The sequence below is a fragment of the Drosophila busckii genome, chromosome 2L (assembly GCF_011750605.1).
Source record: "Drosophila busckii strain San Diego stock center, stock number 13000-0081.31 chromosome 2L, ASM1175060v1, whole genome shotgun sequence".
Lineage (NCBI taxonomy): Eukaryota > Metazoa > Arthropoda > Insecta > Diptera > Drosophilidae > Drosophila > Drosophila busckii.
The window spans coordinates 3,488,810-3,505,772 of NC_046604.1; the positions used below are offsets into that span (position 1 = coordinate 3,488,810).

At 37.0% G+C, this 16,963-nt stretch overlaps 4 protein-coding genes across 4 annotated transcripts; 3 read left to right on the forward strand and 1 right to left on the reverse strand.

The window, feature by feature from the left end:
• The first annotated feature begins 6,996 nt into the window (after positions 1–6,996).
• On the forward strand, positions 6,997–8,974 carry LOC108599977 (protein adenylyltransferase Fic). Its single transcript, XM_017987252.2, has 4 exons — positions 6,997–7,125; positions 7,198–8,045; positions 8,109–8,312; positions 8,373–8,974. Exons 1-4 carry the CDS (start codon positions 7,123–7,125, stop codon positions 8,764–8,766), a joined length of 1,449 nt encoding a protein of 482 aa, XP_017842741.2. The 5' UTR covers positions 6,997–7,122; the 3' UTR covers positions 8,767–8,974.
• Positions 8,975–9,195: 221 nt separating this feature from the next.
• On the forward strand, positions 9,196–10,458 carry LOC108606977 (ficolin-1-like). The gene is made up of 4 exons (XM_017997550.2): positions 9,196–9,285; positions 9,337–9,383; positions 9,440–10,090; positions 10,151–10,458. The coding sequence occupies exons 1-4, from the start codon at positions 9,208–9,210 to the stop codon at positions 10,308–10,310; spliced, it is 936 nt and encodes a 311-aa protein (XP_017853039.2). The 5' UTR covers positions 9,196–9,207; the 3' UTR covers positions 10,311–10,458.
• Positions 10,459–10,845: 387 nt separating this feature from the next.
• LOC108608497 (ficolin-1-like) lies at positions 10,846–12,160 on the forward strand. Its single transcript, XM_017999893.2, has 4 exons — positions 10,846–10,946; positions 10,998–11,044; positions 11,098–11,748; positions 11,809–12,160. Exons 1-4 carry the CDS (start codon positions 10,869–10,871, stop codon positions 11,963–11,965), a joined length of 933 nt encoding a protein of 310 aa, XP_017855382.1. The 5' UTR covers positions 10,846–10,868; the 3' UTR covers positions 11,966–12,160.
• A 36-nt stretch (positions 12,161–12,196) lies between these two features.
• On the reverse strand, positions 12,197–15,293 carry LOC108608496 (peroxisomal acyl-coenzyme A oxidase 3). The gene is made up of 9 exons (XM_017999892.2): positions 15,082–15,293; positions 14,821–14,977; positions 14,432–14,569; positions 14,156–14,375; positions 13,823–14,093; positions 13,018–13,766; positions 12,810–12,964; positions 12,464–12,751; positions 12,197–12,398 (listed from the first exon to the last, which is right to left on the reverse strand). Exons 1-9 carry the CDS (start codon positions 15,102–15,104, stop codon positions 12,288–12,290), a joined length of 2,112 nt encoding a protein of 703 aa, XP_017855381.1. The 5' UTR covers positions 15,105–15,293; the 3' UTR covers positions 12,197–12,287.
• Between the last annotated feature and the right edge of the window lie 1,670 nt (positions 15,294–16,963).

Genomic DNA, 16,963 nt, shown 5'->3' on the forward strand with positions numbered 1-16,963 from the left:
TAGAGTCTAACGTGGCCAACGTCGCGTGCCAATCGCATGGCCAATTGCCAAAGAAACAGGGCAAGGCAAGGAAAAGTAATTTTTATTTTCATTACAATTTCTTTTAGCGCAAAATATCGTTTCAGTTCAGTTTTGGGTGGCTCACTGAGCTGTCAAGAGTCAATTAATTATACAAATCAGCTAATTTAATGCAAGTTTTCGTCATGCCAAACTTCTCAGCTAATTAAATTAGAGTAGCACTAAAAATATAAAAACAAAACACAAACAAGTGCAGCAATTTGTTTGCCTTGAGTTGTGTTGTTTTGATAATCTCACATTTGTTTATTTTTGTAGCTTGGCGTGTTGAAATTTATTTCAACAAGCCTTTTCACACGTGCGCCAAGAAACTTGAACAAAAGTTTAAAGTTCATGCGAAACACGTGTAAGAAGCAAAGATAATAAATCAATAAATATAAAAAAAAAAACAAAGTTTCTGCAGTAAAGTTCATGCAAGTCAAGTTCTACTGTAGCAAGAACGTGCGAATAAAATTTCAATTCCCAAGTTTTTCACGCAGCGAAATCACTTTAACCTTTCACACTCTATTAAGCGACACACACACAAACAGAGGTTGGAAATCTTAATACGCATATAAATTGTTAACTTGCCTCGTCAGTCATTTTAAAAGTTCAATAAACTCAAACAACGCAGAAAGAAAAAGCAAAAGCATATTGTGTATTTTTCATTTCCGCTTTTCTTCACAGCATTTGGCGATTCTTGAAAACTTTAAAACTAGACTGGACTTTAAATTTAAATAGCAACAGAACTGGCAGCAGTTGGCCAATAAAACAATTTTTGTTGTTTATTTGCTGCGGGTTCAATGCAATATTAATGAACAAATGCAATAACAATGGGCTTAGTTAACTTTGCAGCTCACCATCCCAAATTATAGGTTCCGTTTCATTGGGTAATAACAAAAACAATTGAGGAGCAGCAGGACGGAGAGAGAGAGAGAGAGGGTGAAATAGCATACGGTAGAGTTTAGTTATTCCAACTGGCAATCAATAAATTAAACATTTCGACAGTTGGTCTGCTCTTTTTTTACCGTTAGTGTTTTCAACTGACTTGTGAACTCTTCTTAACTAACATTCATTTCTGCATCAGTTCCGTTGGCTTTATTTCATTCATTATTTACTACAAAACCTTTAAATTAATTTAAAATTATATAATTACAATATAAGATGTTATTGATAATAAATTTAATTCATAACATAAATAAATAATAATACATAAATTTACTTAAAAAACAATTAAAGTCAAATTTTATAGTATTTAAAAAATATATGATATTTAGTTCAAGGCTAGATACGTTTATCTTCTATAAGAGCTGCAAAAAGCTCTAAAAATTTGCAAAAGCAAATAAACACACAGATTACTCATGCACTAAATTTAAAACAATTTAAGCAAAGCAAAAAAAAAATACATAAAAAACCTAAGATAAGCACAAAGCGTATCAAAAGTAACGACAAACAAAAAAGATTGTGCAAAGCGAATAGGTGAAAGTAAAATTCTCAAGTGTAAAAATGATATACGAACTATAATTAAACAAAAATCCAATTAAAGTCTAATCAATAGATAGGAGCACACACAAGCAAGCAAGTTGATATCAAATATTTCGTTTAGTATTAGCAGCTGAAGATGCTTTGGGGGCAGACCTCGTCTCAAGGTCATGCACAGTCTCTAAAGCTGTGCGCCAAATTGTTGAGCAACAAAAGAGAATTGCAAAAAAAAATAAAGCAAATATTGTAGTAGGTGTGTCAGCTGATTGATTTATTTGTAAAGAACCAAAGAGCAAAGAGAGCGAGACAAAGCAACAAAAGCCGCTTGCAAAAACCTCGAGCATAACAAAAAATCAATGACGCACGTGTGCGCAAAAAATTAAACTAATTAGTTTAAAAAACAAAATACTTAAAATAAAATGTACAGCCGTTAAAATAATTTGCCAGCTTCAAACAGCAATTGAGGGTCAAGCTTTAACTTATGGCTAGAAATCATTGTTTAATCAATGCCATTATCTAGAAGAAAATACAATACTAAGTTAAATAGGCAGGCGCAATTAATATTTGTTTATTGATAGCAACTTTTGTAAACAACAATGATACGGTTGACCAATAATAATTATGTACGAACGTTTTGTGTTTATGTACTTAATTAAATATGACAAGCGATAATAATAAATAAATAAATGTAGCAAGAGTGAGCTAAAGTTGTTAATTATATTTTAACAATTTATCAAGACTTTCATATCAATTGACAACTTTCATTCTATTACGCATTTTTAAATTTAAGCTGTAATGTTATTTATGCACAATAAAGTTTTGTTTTATTTTAATATAAATTATAATTATGTCCTTCCGGAACATCATGCTTGGCCGACAGCCAGCGAAAAGCTTCACACACAGCTGCCATGCAAAAGATAATAAACAATATAAAAAATATATATGTATGATAATATAACGCCAGCTGCATTATAACTGGCAAATTGTAGAAACTTTGGAAAATTATGCACAGACGTTAGACGTTGGCGGACAGACAGACAAGACAGACTGTAGACAGGCAAAAAGCCGCAATGAAGTAAACTTTTTATTGGCCATCGCAACAGACACAATTTGTCAACGAAATGTTGCCATTGAGCAAAGTAATATGGCCTTAAAGAGAGTTTCACATGTCTGTGTGCGCACTTCCTCTTCACTCTTCAGTTTTGTCAATTCAACGCGAAATCTTGGCAAACATAACTGAACTTGTCCGCAGCCAATTCACAATAACCAATTTGCCTTTTAATGTCTTATGACATTTTATTGTGCAACAATTTACAAAGTCAAAACGACTTCCTGCAATATTTTCAGGTTAACAATTCATCAATAGCGAAAAGAGTTGCTAGCTGAGCATAGTTAAAATCAGTGCTGCCATATTAGCTTATATCCGACTAGATCTGGCATATTTGAAAATTAAATAGATTACAAAATTTAGAAATAGTTTGAAATCTAGCATATTTTTAAACATATTCTATTCTATTCTATAGAAATCTATCTATTTTTATAAAATATTTTACAAGTTTTTAAGTAAACTTTCTTCATATGATCTCGAATTTATTTTCTAACCGAGGGAATTGTAAAATATTAAAAAATTCCATATGCTTGACTGTTAAGTTTCGAGTTTAAGTATTTTAGTTAGATGCTCAGCATCTGGCAACACTGGTTATACTTTAGTTTTAGTTCAATCTTTAATAAGAAACTTGTGCTTGTTACCGTTACAACTTTATATACAGTTACTATAGTTTAAGCTCCCACATAATAGAGGCAGACTAGCATAATAATCTACTTATTGGAAGAGCAAACAGCTACAATGCAAAACCAAATTCCAATCTCAATTAAAGAACAAAAAGAAAGAGAGGCAGCGATAGAAAGTAAATCTAGAATAAGTCTACATGGCAAACAATTGAATAGAAAGCTGTGAACAGGAGCAAAGGCCGCAAACAATAAAAAAAAAACGGAACTTGCCTGTGACTTTTATTATTGTTCTAACTAAAGTTAGTTCACATAGGTACAAACATTTGTTTAGATTCAAAAAGCAAAACAAAGAGAGGGAGAGAGAGAGAGATTTACGAGTGAGCAGCAGACATGTCTTATCAAGTCGAGCCTTCCATTAACTTGGACGGGCTTAGCAGATACGTGCAGCATATAAACTGAGCTGCATGCCACAAATTCTTGCCCTAAGTACACCGCAGTCTGCGTCGTGTGCATGTAATTACCAAGTCTGTGTGATAGCTGCTTGTGGTAGCGCCAACTTGCATTGTATCAATAAAATTGCATCCGAAATAACAGCGAGGGTTGCCACAAAAAATAGTTTACGGACATAAATTGTGGTTTGCAGCAAGCTAAAATACATTTGCTTAGTAATAAGTTTAAAGCTATGAGCGAATATTTTTTTAATATTAAAGAAAAAGTAATTAGAATATATGCTTAATCAACAAACTATTGAAGCTGCCCTAGCAGCGATACGCAGCCAAAGATAAATAGCATAAATAAGAGAAGGAGCAGCGCTGGTGCTAAAGCAGCAACAGCCAAAAGGTAGACAAGCAGACATCAAGAAGCAGCAAAAGCAACAGCAACAGCAACAAAACAAGTTGTAGTCAAGGACAGTGAAGATAGCAGCAGAGACGAGAGCAGAGTAAGAGAAAGAGAGTGAGACATTGGGGAAATGCGAATGGCAGGGGGAAGGGGGTTGATTGAGGCTCTCAAGAATGTTGCACCTTGTTGCAGGCACAGGCAACAGACGCAGCAGCAGCTTAATGGATATGCGCGTTGCCACATGGCAAATAAGCAACTTCTGTTGCAAGTGTAACGGTTCACAGGGAGGCGGCGGCGCTGGCTTTTAGTTTCTGCTGCTTCTACTTTGCTGCTTCTTCTTCATTTCGTCCCCAGACATTCTGCAGCTGACATATTTTAGTGTAGAGAGTGGCTCTTCCAATTGTTTTCATATACTTATAAACTTTTTTTGTTTGGCTTTCATTTTGCAAGCGCAATTTACAGCTACTTTTATGTTAACGAAATGATATTGGCAATGGCTTTTTTTATTACACTACAGGTTGTTATTAAATATTTAAAAATTTGTTTAAAGGGCTGCAAGAACATTTCAGACGCCTCAAGGCAACGACTCTCTATTTGAAGATCAACGCATTGATTGTTTTCTCTCGTGCAGAAGAAGCTTCCCAAAATGACAAAACTGTTAAGAAACGATAGAGCCAAAGAGAAAGAAGAAAAGAGAGTTGCCAAACACTCTGTAGTCAAAGACCGGTGTTTGTGCACCTGCCGCAGGTACAACAAATAAAATGCCGGCAAATGTCTCTACAGCTAGCGCTTAGAGCAAATAGTCTTCCAAAGTAAGAAGAAGCAGAATTTAACATATCAAGCAGGTAGCTGTAGAACGCTGACTGGCTACGAATCAACAAACAAAACAAAAAATGCGCTAAAATAGTGTGCATGAAGCAAAACAGAAAACAAATCTGTGCAGCCAGCAAAAGAAAATTGAATAAGACGCAAACAGAAATAAGAACTTACAAACACACACACACACACACACTAACACAGCTGCATACAAATATATGTATGTATGTATATTCACCTGTCGCGAACGAAGCTCAACGCTCTCATTTAAGCACTGAAAATTTGTTATCGTATTGCATCTTAAATTAAATTAAATTTGAGCACAAAACTTGAAATTCCACAATTATTATTATAAACTTTATTATATATGGTTTTTTACATTTTTTTTTTTTATAAAGTTAAAGCTATTTGGTGCAGAGTGTTCTCAAGTTAAGCAGACCTTGATGGACTTGCTTAGTTTGTAACCCTTGGTTACTTTTAATGAGCTTAATTTGGCCGCCGGTGTCGGCTTGGCAATGCTTTTAAAGAAATAAAGAGCAAAAGAAAATGCTAAGCTGAAAGTATCTACAAATTAGTCACTGTGATTAATGAGCGCAGAACCCGACGCAGACTTAAGCAATAATTGTGTGAAGATCATCAAGACATACAATTTGTTGGGTTGAGATTTATGCTTAAAGATTATGAAATATAGTTAGGCATATTGATTGACTTGCATTACGGCTGGCTAGGCGCTGTTTTAGATGCACAGCAATAGAAAAATTAATTGCTACATTTGGCCTTCAAGGCACACAGCTTCCAAGCACGTGTGTGTCTATGCCTTTCTGTGTCTGTGTATGTGTGTGTGTATGTATCAGCTGAGCGCGCGCTCATGGAACACAATAAACCACCCCCAAGTGTGGATGCTGCCGCCCCCGTGTCAAGTGTAGGCTTGCAAACAAATTTTAGCTGTGTCTGCAATGCGAAGGAATGTCACCCCCAAAAAGGAATTATTGAAAATGTATGTCAGATTCATGGCCAACATAACGGCACATGCACTCACCTTTTTAAGCAAAGCAAACGGTAAATTGCAGCTGCTGGACGTATGTATGGAAAGCTTAGTTGTTTGTTTTTGTTATTTGTTGCAATGACAATAAGACGGATCAAAACCTATTGGCACTTTTTCTTTCACTTATCACAAACACACATGCTGGGCTCTCTTTTTCGTTTACTCTCTCCCACTCTCCTCGAACACTTGTGCTGCTGGCCGGTGCTGTTTTGATTCACTTTTAAATGCTTTATTTTTATTGCAGATTTTGTTGCTTTTATTATCTCAACAGCGGCGTTAGCGTCGACACTGGCAATGACATTTTACATACAACACAAATACACAGACGAGCGCACACATTTACAAATTACAACCAAACGACGCGGACGCGAACATTTCTACCTTACACTTATTTATTTTACACGCCGACCACTGTCTTTAATTGACAAGGCTTCTCTTTTCTTTTGCTGAATATGCTGCAAATTTGCACTTTTTATCTAATCTGGTTGTTCTTGCTAGCTTTCTACGCTTAGATAATGAACATTAGACGCTTATCTTTTGTTTTGTCGTTTATAAAAAACACTTTATACTTTACTATTTATTTATTATATTTCACTAAACAACGCGCCGGTACTTTATTGACTTATATTGCCCATAATACAATTATATTCAATTGTTTGTCGTTGAATATCATAAATTATATATTATGGAAATAAACAAAAACATCCGCGCGAAATTCGACACAACTTTACCGCTTGACTATTAATTTTGTTGTAGTGTCTCCATTGTCATCCAGCACACTTGTTTCTTAGCAGGGCTGCCAACTTTTCTTCTGGTGCTACCAGTTCGATAAGCATCATCATTATTTTAACTTTTTGATTGTTGATATCTCTGCATAGGCTAATCCGCACGTTACAATTATAAAAATATACATAAACCATGCATATTTTCAATTTTACAATGTTTTAATTTATGAATTGACGGACTGCTATTGTCATCGGAAAGCTATCGATTGTTATCGAAACATGTGTATCATCAAACAATTGTAAATAACTATAGAAACAATACGTGGATTTAATAATAAGACGCCCTCCAAATTAAAAAACAATGTGCGTGTTATGTAAAGCCTTCAAAATTAATGTTAAACAGAAGTTAGTGCTAAATTAGAGTGTAAAATGGTAAGTATAAGCAAACGCAAATGATTGATAACAAATGCCAACATTTGTGTAATTCTTATTGGATATTTGCAGGTTGGCCAGCAACCACAACAACAACAGCAACAGACGTTCAAGTCATTATATCGTTTTGGATTGTTTTTCATAGCTGGAAGCTTAGCAGCATTTGGTTTCCATGCGTTGACACAGACATCGCCATGGACACTACTCGGTTGGAGGCTGCAGTTACGGCAATTGCATCATCTGCCAACAGCGCATTATTTGCAGACGCGTGACGAATTCGCGGTGTATTCCGTCGATGAGCTAAATGCATTTAAAGAGTTTTATGACAAGAGCGTCAGTGACAGTGTGGGGGCCAGTTTCAGCGAAGCCGAGCAGACTAACATTAAGGAGGCGCTTGGTGCGTTGAGACTGGCGCAAGACATGTACAATGCTGGAAAGGACGATAAAGCGACACGTTTGTTTGAGCATGCACTCGCACTAGCACCTAAGCATCCGGAGGTGCTATTACGTTACGGCGAGTTTCTCGAGCACAGTCAGCGCAATATAGTGCTGGCAGATCAGTACTACTTCCAGGCTTTGAGCATTAGTCCCAGCAACTCTGAAGCATTGGTGAATCGTCAACGCACTGCCGACGTGGTGCAAACCTTAGACGAACGGCGTTTGCTTTCACTTGATGAAAAACGCGATGCTCTCTCGGCCATACACGAGACGCATTCGGCGCTACGCCGCGCCAAAAAGGAGGCTTACTTTCAACATATCTATCACTCGGTGGGCATAGAGGGCAACACCATGACATTAGCCCAAACACGTTCTGTGCTCGAAACGCGCATGGCCGTCGACGGCAAGTCCATAGATGAACATAACGAAATTCTGGGCATGGATTTAGCCATGAAATATATTAACGCCAGTCTAGTACAAAAGTAAGCTAGAACTTTGCTATACACGTATTTATATTAACTTAATTATATTGCAACTGTATGCAGATTAGAAATCACACTCAAAGATATATTGGAGCTGCATCGACGTGTGCTGGGCCATGTCGATCCCATCGAAGGTGGCGAGTTTCGTCGTAATCAAGTCTATGTTGGCGGTCATGTGCCACCAGGACCAAATGATCTGGTAATACTTATGCAGCGCTTCGAACGTTGGCTCAACTCGGACCATACCAACTCATTGCATCCAGTCAAGTGAGTTAATCATTTCAACTTCAGTTGCAAAGAAACTCAATTCTTCCGCTTCTTATTTAGCTATGCCGCACTTGCTCACTACAAACTAGTGCATATACATCCCTTTATAGATGGCAATGGGCGCACATCGCGTCTGCTGATGAACACACTGCTCATGCGTGCAGGCTATCCTCCCGTCATCATACCCAAGCAGCAGCGCAGCAAGTACTATCATTTCCTCAAGCTGGCCAATGAGGGCGACATACGACCGTTTATGCGCTTTATTGCCGATTGCACAGAGAAGACGCTGGACTTGTATCTCTGGGCCACCAGCGATTTACCACAACAAATTCCAATGCTTATCCAAACGGAAAGCGAAGGCGGCGAGCTAGCCAAATTGCAGTCGCATACTGCTCAAAGCTTCGCTGAACTCTACGATACCAGCTCGGGCTCAGGTGCCAATGCAGTGCCCTGACCCCTAAGTCTGCTCAAACTTCTATGTAAATTATAATTTGTACATTCTTTGTCTACTGTTTAACTATGTATGTATTGTAAATTATTTATCCACAATATTTTGCCAGACTGTGATCAGATTTAAGCTAAACAAATTTACCAAAAACAATAACAAAATCCTGTTATGTATAAAGACAATGGTCTTAACGAACGCACATGATGAAGCAGAATAATTAACTTATTGCACAAGTTGAGTCTGCCAATTTATTAAATAAATAGCAAAACTTTATCATCATTAATAAAATCAAAGCTCTTGCTAACAAATAGTTAGCATTATATCAATAACTTTATACATAATTATTTTAAAGAAATTCCCGGAATTTTTAACATTTAAATGCTCTTATCAAACAAAGCTTGAGAGAATATAATTTATTATAGTTCAGTAGTGAACAATCGCGTCAGAATGAAGTTCGTTTTGTTTAGCACTGTGCTGAGTATTTTCATTTTGCATTTATGTCTAGGTGGAAGGCTGAGTTCAGAGGTATAATATATAATGGTGAAAAAGCTTTTCGTTATGGAATATTTATTGCAGTTAGCGTTAGAAGAGGAAATTGCTGAAAACCAACCCAAGACTCATGGGTATGTATTATTCACTTTATATGTAACTAAATGAAATTAATATACTATTTGCTTAGAATGGAACAAGAGCTAAGTGATCTTTTTGATGCAGCCATGGAGCAAATCCGAGCAAACCAAACTGAGAATGTCAATACAGCTGATATTGTTAGAAAATTAATAGACAGAAATACCACAGGACTGCTTCATCATTATCCTTCTTTCTGTTCTCCAAATGATGATGCACATGGCGTTTATACGGTTAATGTCACCGGACTTCAGCCGTTTTCGGTATTCTGTGATACCCGTATAGCCGGAGCCGGCTGGATGGTGATTCAACGTAGAATTGATGGACATTTGAATTTCTTTCGCAATTGGACGCAGTACCAAAAGGGCTTTGGTAATGTATCTTCAGAGTTTTTCATTGGCTTAGATAAATTACATGCCTTAACCGCATCGAGACCCCATGAGCTCTACATCTATCTGGAAGACTTTGAGGGCAACGCCCGTTATGAAAGGTATGATGAGTTTCTTATCGCTGGCGAAGCCGACAAGTACAAATTGACGAAATTGGGAATAGCCTCTGGAGATGCTGGAGACTCACTGACGACACATATAGGCCAACAATTTAGCACCCATGATAAGGATAACGACGATAGAAGCGAACATTGTGCGCAGATTAAGATTGGCGCTTGGTGGTATGGCACTTCTCACAGTGATTGTTGTTACAGGTATATAAGTTTTGTTTATATAGATTGGTTCACTTTTAATTTCTATCGTTCTATTACCAGTTCTCTTAATGGTCTCTATCTTAATGGCGCGGTATCAAGTAACCTTGCGGAAAAACAAATTTACTGGCAAAACTTTAAAGGCGCCCAATATTCTTATAAATTTGTCCAAATGATGATACGGCCCAAGTGCCTGGAAGCGTATCCCAATAGAGGTAAATAAAATTTAAACTACACTAATTCTAAATGAATAAACAGAATGAGGAAGTTGGCTCCATTAAAAATATACAATGTGAAACGCATTTTAAGCATTTGAGTTATGACAATAACTGCTTAATTCGATAAGATAAATATATTCCAATTTTCCATTAGCCTCGTGCATTTTTAACACATTTAATTAAGAAATGACAAAATTATACAACTTTATTAAAATGTTACTAACTGTATAAAATATATGAATTTGATCAACAAATAAATCACGTATAAAGCGTATTATGGTCTTAACGAACGCACACGATGAAGCAGAATAATTAACTTATTACAAATATTTGAATATGAAGCCAATTTATTATAAATAAAAGCGGAGAAGAATTGTATACTTTTAATCTCTCCTTGCTTAATCAGCAAGCTGCAGTTACACTTGGCAAGTTGATTCTCTTTATCTCTAGCTTGAAGGAATTTCCCCGGAATGTTATATATAACTTTTAAATTGCGCTTATCAAGACAAAGCTTGTGAGAATGTAATTTCATTAAAGATCAGTAAGGAACAAATCCTATCAGAATGAAGTTCGTTTTGTTCAGCACTGTGCTGAGTATTTTCATTTTGCATTTATGTCTAGCTGGAAGGCTGAGTTCAGAGGTATAATATATAATGTTGAAAAAGCTTTGCGTTATGGAATATTTATTGCAGTTTGCGTTAGAAGAGGAAATTGCTGAAAACCAACCCAAGACTCATGGGTATGTATTATTCACTTTATATATAACCAAAAGAAATTAAATAATTTGCATAGAATGGAACAAGAGCTAAGTGCTCTATTTGATGCAGCCATGGAGCAAATCCGAGCAAACAAAATTGAGAATGTTAATACAGCTGATATTATTAGGAAATTAATAGACAGAAATACCACAGGACTTCTTCACCATTATCCTTCATTCTGTCCTCCAAATAATGCTGCACATGGCGTTTATACGGTTAATGTTGCCGAACTTCAGCCGTTTTCGGTTTTTTGTGATACCCGTATAGCTGGTTCCGGCTGGATGGTTATTCAACGTAGAGTTGATGGACATTTGAATTTCTTTCGCAATTGGACGCAGTACCAAAAGGGCTTTGGTAATGTATCTACAGAGTTTTTCATTGGTTTAGATAAATTACATGCCTTAACCGCATCGAGACCCCATGAGCTCTACATCTATCTGGAAGACTTTGAGGGCAACGCCCGTTATGAAAGGTATGATGAGTTTCTTATCGCTGGCGAAGCCGACAGTTATAGATTGACTAAACTGGGAACTGCCTCTGGAGATGCTGGAGATTCACTGATAAGACACATAAGTAAAAAGTTTAGCACTTATGATAAGGATAATGACGATTCAAGCGATGATTGTGCGCAGACTAAGATTGGGGCTTGGTGGTATGGTACCTCTAACGGCTATTGTTGTTATAGGTATAAAAGTTTTGTTTACATAGATTGGTTCCCTTTTAATTTGTATAATTTTATTACCAGTTCTCTTAATGGTCTCTATCTGAAGGGCGAGGTATCTGGTACGCTTGAGGAAAAACAAATTTACTGGCATAGCTTTAAAGGCGCAAAATATTCCTATAAATTTGTCCAAATTATGATACGTCCCAAGTGTCTGGAAGCGTATCCCAATAGGGTGTAAATAAAATTTTACTACTCATAAATAGAATAAACAGAAAGAGGAAGTTGGATCCATTAAAAATATACAATGCGGAACGCATTTCAAGCATTTGGGTTATGATAATAACTGGCTAATCCGATAAGATAAATATATTCCATTATTGATAATACGTTTTATGGAATTTTCCATTAGCCTTGTGCATTTTTAACACATTTAACTAAGCAACAACAAAATTATACAACTTTATTAAAATGTTACTAACTATATAGAATATATGAATATCTGATTTGATCAGCAAATAAATCACGTATAAAGCGTATTAAAGTACAGGCCAATATAGTGCTTACAGCTTGGCGCGTTCCAGATAGCTTTTGTAGGTGACATCACGCCACCACTGAGGACGCTCATATACACCCGGGGCGGAAATAATGGTGCGCTGCAAGTGTTGATAGACCTGTGGCAAAAAATTTAAACAATTGACTATTGTGCAAGCTATATGATTAATGTTTTTATACACACATTGCCATCACTCATGCCCAGTGGTGAGTTGAGTATAAAGTCTGTGGGTGCAATGGCATCCACCAATGCAATCGCTTGATCCTTAAGCACGGGCAGCAGCTGCAGAATTCCCTGCTGATATAGCTCCAGATGCGAGTTATTGCTAAAGAAGCCGCCTTGATAAAATATGGATGAGTGCTTGGTAACCAAATTGGCGCCATAGAATGACAGCACTTGCAACAGCAAACGTTTCTCATTGGAGGCGGGCAGTTCGGTGACAAATTTATAGAAGATGTAGTAAGTAGTGCGCTGCAGAAATAAATGGCAGTTAGCTAATAAGTCTTAAATGAAAGCGTATTAACATTACCTCGGCATATATAATTGAAAGTTTTTGTGCAGCAAAGACTTGTATATTGTTGCGCGTTTCGAAGGCATCTTTGCCATCGCGCTGCAGCTGATCAAAGCGTTGCACACTCGCCTCCAGTTGCCAAGCCGTTAGCCAGTCAAGTGCTCTAAGCAAGTCTAATCAAGCAACAATAAATTTATTTATCTCAAGTGGTGCAACTGTAACTTACTATGAACGTCCATGGCCTGATCGGCTGTGCGCTCATGTGCGCGTGCCTGCAGCAGTGCGTCCATGTCACGCAGGAATGCAGTCGTTTGCAGTGGCGACACGTCCACAAAGTTTGCCTTGCTGCGACGCAAGCTAATGAGCCAGTTGGAAGCCTGTTGTATGAGCGTATTGTTCTCGCCTTCGTAGGTGCAATTGGCATCGTTGTCATTTCTCAGATCACCCAGAGTTGCTGCCTTCAGATAGCCATGACCGCCGCAAGCTTCACGGCTCTCTTGTATGCCATCACGAGCTGCCCAGGTGGCATATGGCTTAAGAGCTGAGGAAATCGCATGAATTTCCATGCCTGTCTGCGATACATCTTCGCCCGTCAAGCTCTGCATCATCATGTCCATGTTGGCCTTGCTTATCCACAAAGTTACCACGCGCAAAGCGATTGTATTTGCCAAATGCGGCAGCAGTCTGTACTGCTGCGATGGATACTCAATCACAGGCCACTCCTCATTGCTATCGCTGGGCCCAAACTGCCGACGACTAACCGAATAGCGTGTGGCTATGGAGACGGCCTTGCAAAGCGCATTATAGGCAAGAGATGCAATATTGACACGACCTGTGGACAATGCGCCCAGTGAAGCGCCCATACGCTTGCGTGCATCCTTAATGCGGCTCACATAGTTGCCCTGCTCATCAATGTCTCCAGTTCTGGACAGCAAATTTGCCTTTGGTATGCGGTACTGATTGAACATAGCAAAGCTATAAGTAGAAAAACAAGTTAGCATTGGCTAACAAACTACAGATTAAGCAACTACCCATTGTCGATGCCATTGAGGCCGATCTTCTCGCCCAGATCGCCAACTGTGACGCCTGGGAACGGCAGTAGCGTGCGTTCATCGCGTATGGGCACCAAAAAGGCGTTCAGACCTTGATGTTTATCATTGGGCACATACAGCTGCGCATAGACAATGGCATGCGTGCAGGTCTTTCCCAGATTGCCCACCCAGCACTTGGCTGCCTCAAAGTCTGGTGTGTGTATAATAAACTCCTGCGTCTTGGCATCGTATGTGGCGCGTGTACGCATGCCTAGACAAGTTGAAAAACTACAATTTACTACAATTTCAAATATGTTGCTGGATTATCTTTACCATTAGCATTGGTGCCATGCGAAATTTCTGTAAGCGCAAAGGCGCCTATTATACGATCGTCTGAGACTTTGGATACAAATTCGTTCAGACGTCCAGTGCCATTCATCATCAGAGTGTTGGGAAACATGCCATTGGACAGTGTGTATTTTACGGCAAAGCCAAAGTCATAGCTGAAGATGGCTTGACCAAAAGCCAACGTCAGATATGGCGTATTCATAAACTGCAAGTAGAAATGAATTTAATTTTGAGTATTGTCATTGTTAGAATTCAACTCACCTCAACAATGTCAAAGAACTTTTGCTCCCAGAGCAAGTGGTGACGCTTGTTGGCTAACTCTCGCGTACGCTCCAAACTCAAGGACTCGGGCTCATGTTGAAATTCGGGATGTTGCTCCATCCATTGCCATACTTTATGCTGTTATTCAATAGAACAGATCCAGCGTATTATGAAACAATATAATGGTATTTAGGATTTAGCAAAATAAGTCGTACTATCGCACACTTAACGATAAGGGGACTGATTATCGAGAAAGCAGCGGTAATAAAAGGTGCTTAAGATTGTTAAATGATAATTACAAAAATAGCATTTAGAGAGTGATTTCCGTTGATAAACCTTAATGAATATATTACACATCTATTAATAACACTTTGAACTCTGTACTCTACCTTTAGGCGTAAGTGATCTTCACCCTCCAGCAATACAATCAAACGTTTGTAACAAAACTTGGCCTTCTTGCGGTACGAGTCCAAAGGTCCACTGCGAAACTCCGGAAATATGCTCTTGTCTTCGTAGATATTAGTCACCCCCATATCCTGATTAGTTCTGCAATTGTAATGAGTTCAATGAAATAGTGTTCTTTGTTTGTTTATGTGCAATGAAAGTCCAACCCCACACGAGCATTCAGAATTTAATTGCTTCATACTCACTTGACAACTTCACTTGCAACCATATTAACGCACGGCTAGGTTGATTATGTTGTGTATACGGTAAGCGTTACGCTCTAACTGTTGGATCGTGTGTGATACTGTCCTACTTTTAAAAGTTTAATACGTCTGCTTATCCGCGTAGACCAATCGGTTAAGTTTCCGGCAGTAGCAATTCGTTATTGTTGTCGCGTCTACCAAAATATTCTGCGTCTGGGCTGGCTGTTGATAAGATAATTTATATACAATTATTTACATAGTGATATTTCTTATTGATTACATATCAACAATTTACAAATTTGTTATCGATAGCTGTCGACTGTTAGCTATCAGCTGTTCACTGCTCATTTGAATATTTACGTATAGTTTCTCCTTTATAGATTACGCTTTTAAGGGTCATAATTTTATTAGATCTTTCTTTAAAATAAATTCGAATTTTAGAATTATAAATACGTCAAATCTAAGTGACTGAACTGGTTCATTCAATTGAACTTGAAATTTCAGCTCTAAACAGTTACTCATCGGAGCACCACGTAATAAGTTATCGATTAATAATTGATCAAGACACAACAAAAATTTGGGAAGAACAAAAATATAACAATAACATGGCACACAGGAAAACTAATATGGAAATCAATTGCTTTGAAGAAGATGTTTTTAATAAAAAATATGTCAAAGACACATTAAGCCGCTTAAATGTGCTTCTGAATAACCGCCCAAGCCCTGGAGATCAGTGAAAATTTTTTAAAAATATTCACAAAAGTGCTCAAAACAGAAATTCAGAATGTGCATCGTAATCAAAAAGAAATCGTTGAACTACTGATATTAATTGAACAGATTTCAATATTATTTCAGAGACTTGATCTGTTTCTGCTATGTAAATTAGCTTCAACTGCAGTTATATTGTTAACAATCGAAAGTAACAAACAAGTTGAAACAGTTTTAAATATGCTTTTAGTTGAATTTACTAAATACAACAAATTTTGCTCTGCACAAACACTTAAAATTTTACAGATGGTGAGGTTGCTATCAAAAAATAGAATGACTCGAAAGTTAGCTTTTACCAATATAAGAAGACTGCTAGATATTGTTGAAAACCTGCAGTCAAACAACAATATTAAATTGTTTGGTATGAACAATTTGCAACAAAGTAAATTGTAACAACTGATTGAAATGTACAAACATTCCATACATTTGTATACGCTTATAAAGAAACAAATAAAATTGTTGCATAAACACACGTAGTACTTGCATTTTTATTGAAACTTACACAATTAGTTAACATGCACTGCATTCGCTAATTAAATCGTCGACATTTTCATAAGTTCGTTTTAGTTATTTTTGATTATCTATATCATGCACTTAAATGCTAAATTTAATCGCTATTGCAGCAAAAAGAACTGAACTGTATCCACTACACTAAAGCAGATGAATCTTGGCGCTTTTTTCGTTTTACATTCATAAGATTAGAATTAAACTAGTTAGGTAACATGTAGTCATTGATTAGATATTTCTATGTTAATCTCATAATTTGTTTTGCTTTCTAGTGTCAGAAGCATTTAAAATTTTCAGGCATAATTTCGATTTGTTGCTGCTACTCTTATAAAAAGCCATATAAAATCAGTTGCGCTACAAATATTACGTTGATTTGTTTATGTGATATACATACATATATGTTTATAGTTATATAATAAGCTGCTTTAATATATACTTGGTAAAAATAGACTAATTGACGCTTTTAAATGAATGTTTAAAATGTTCGTGATACTACAATTCTCATATGTTTTTAATTTTTTATACAACCCCATATAAGTTCTAATTATAAGTTTCATTTTTGACTTAACATTATTACAAATATAAATAGACCAAATTAAATGGCTAAGAC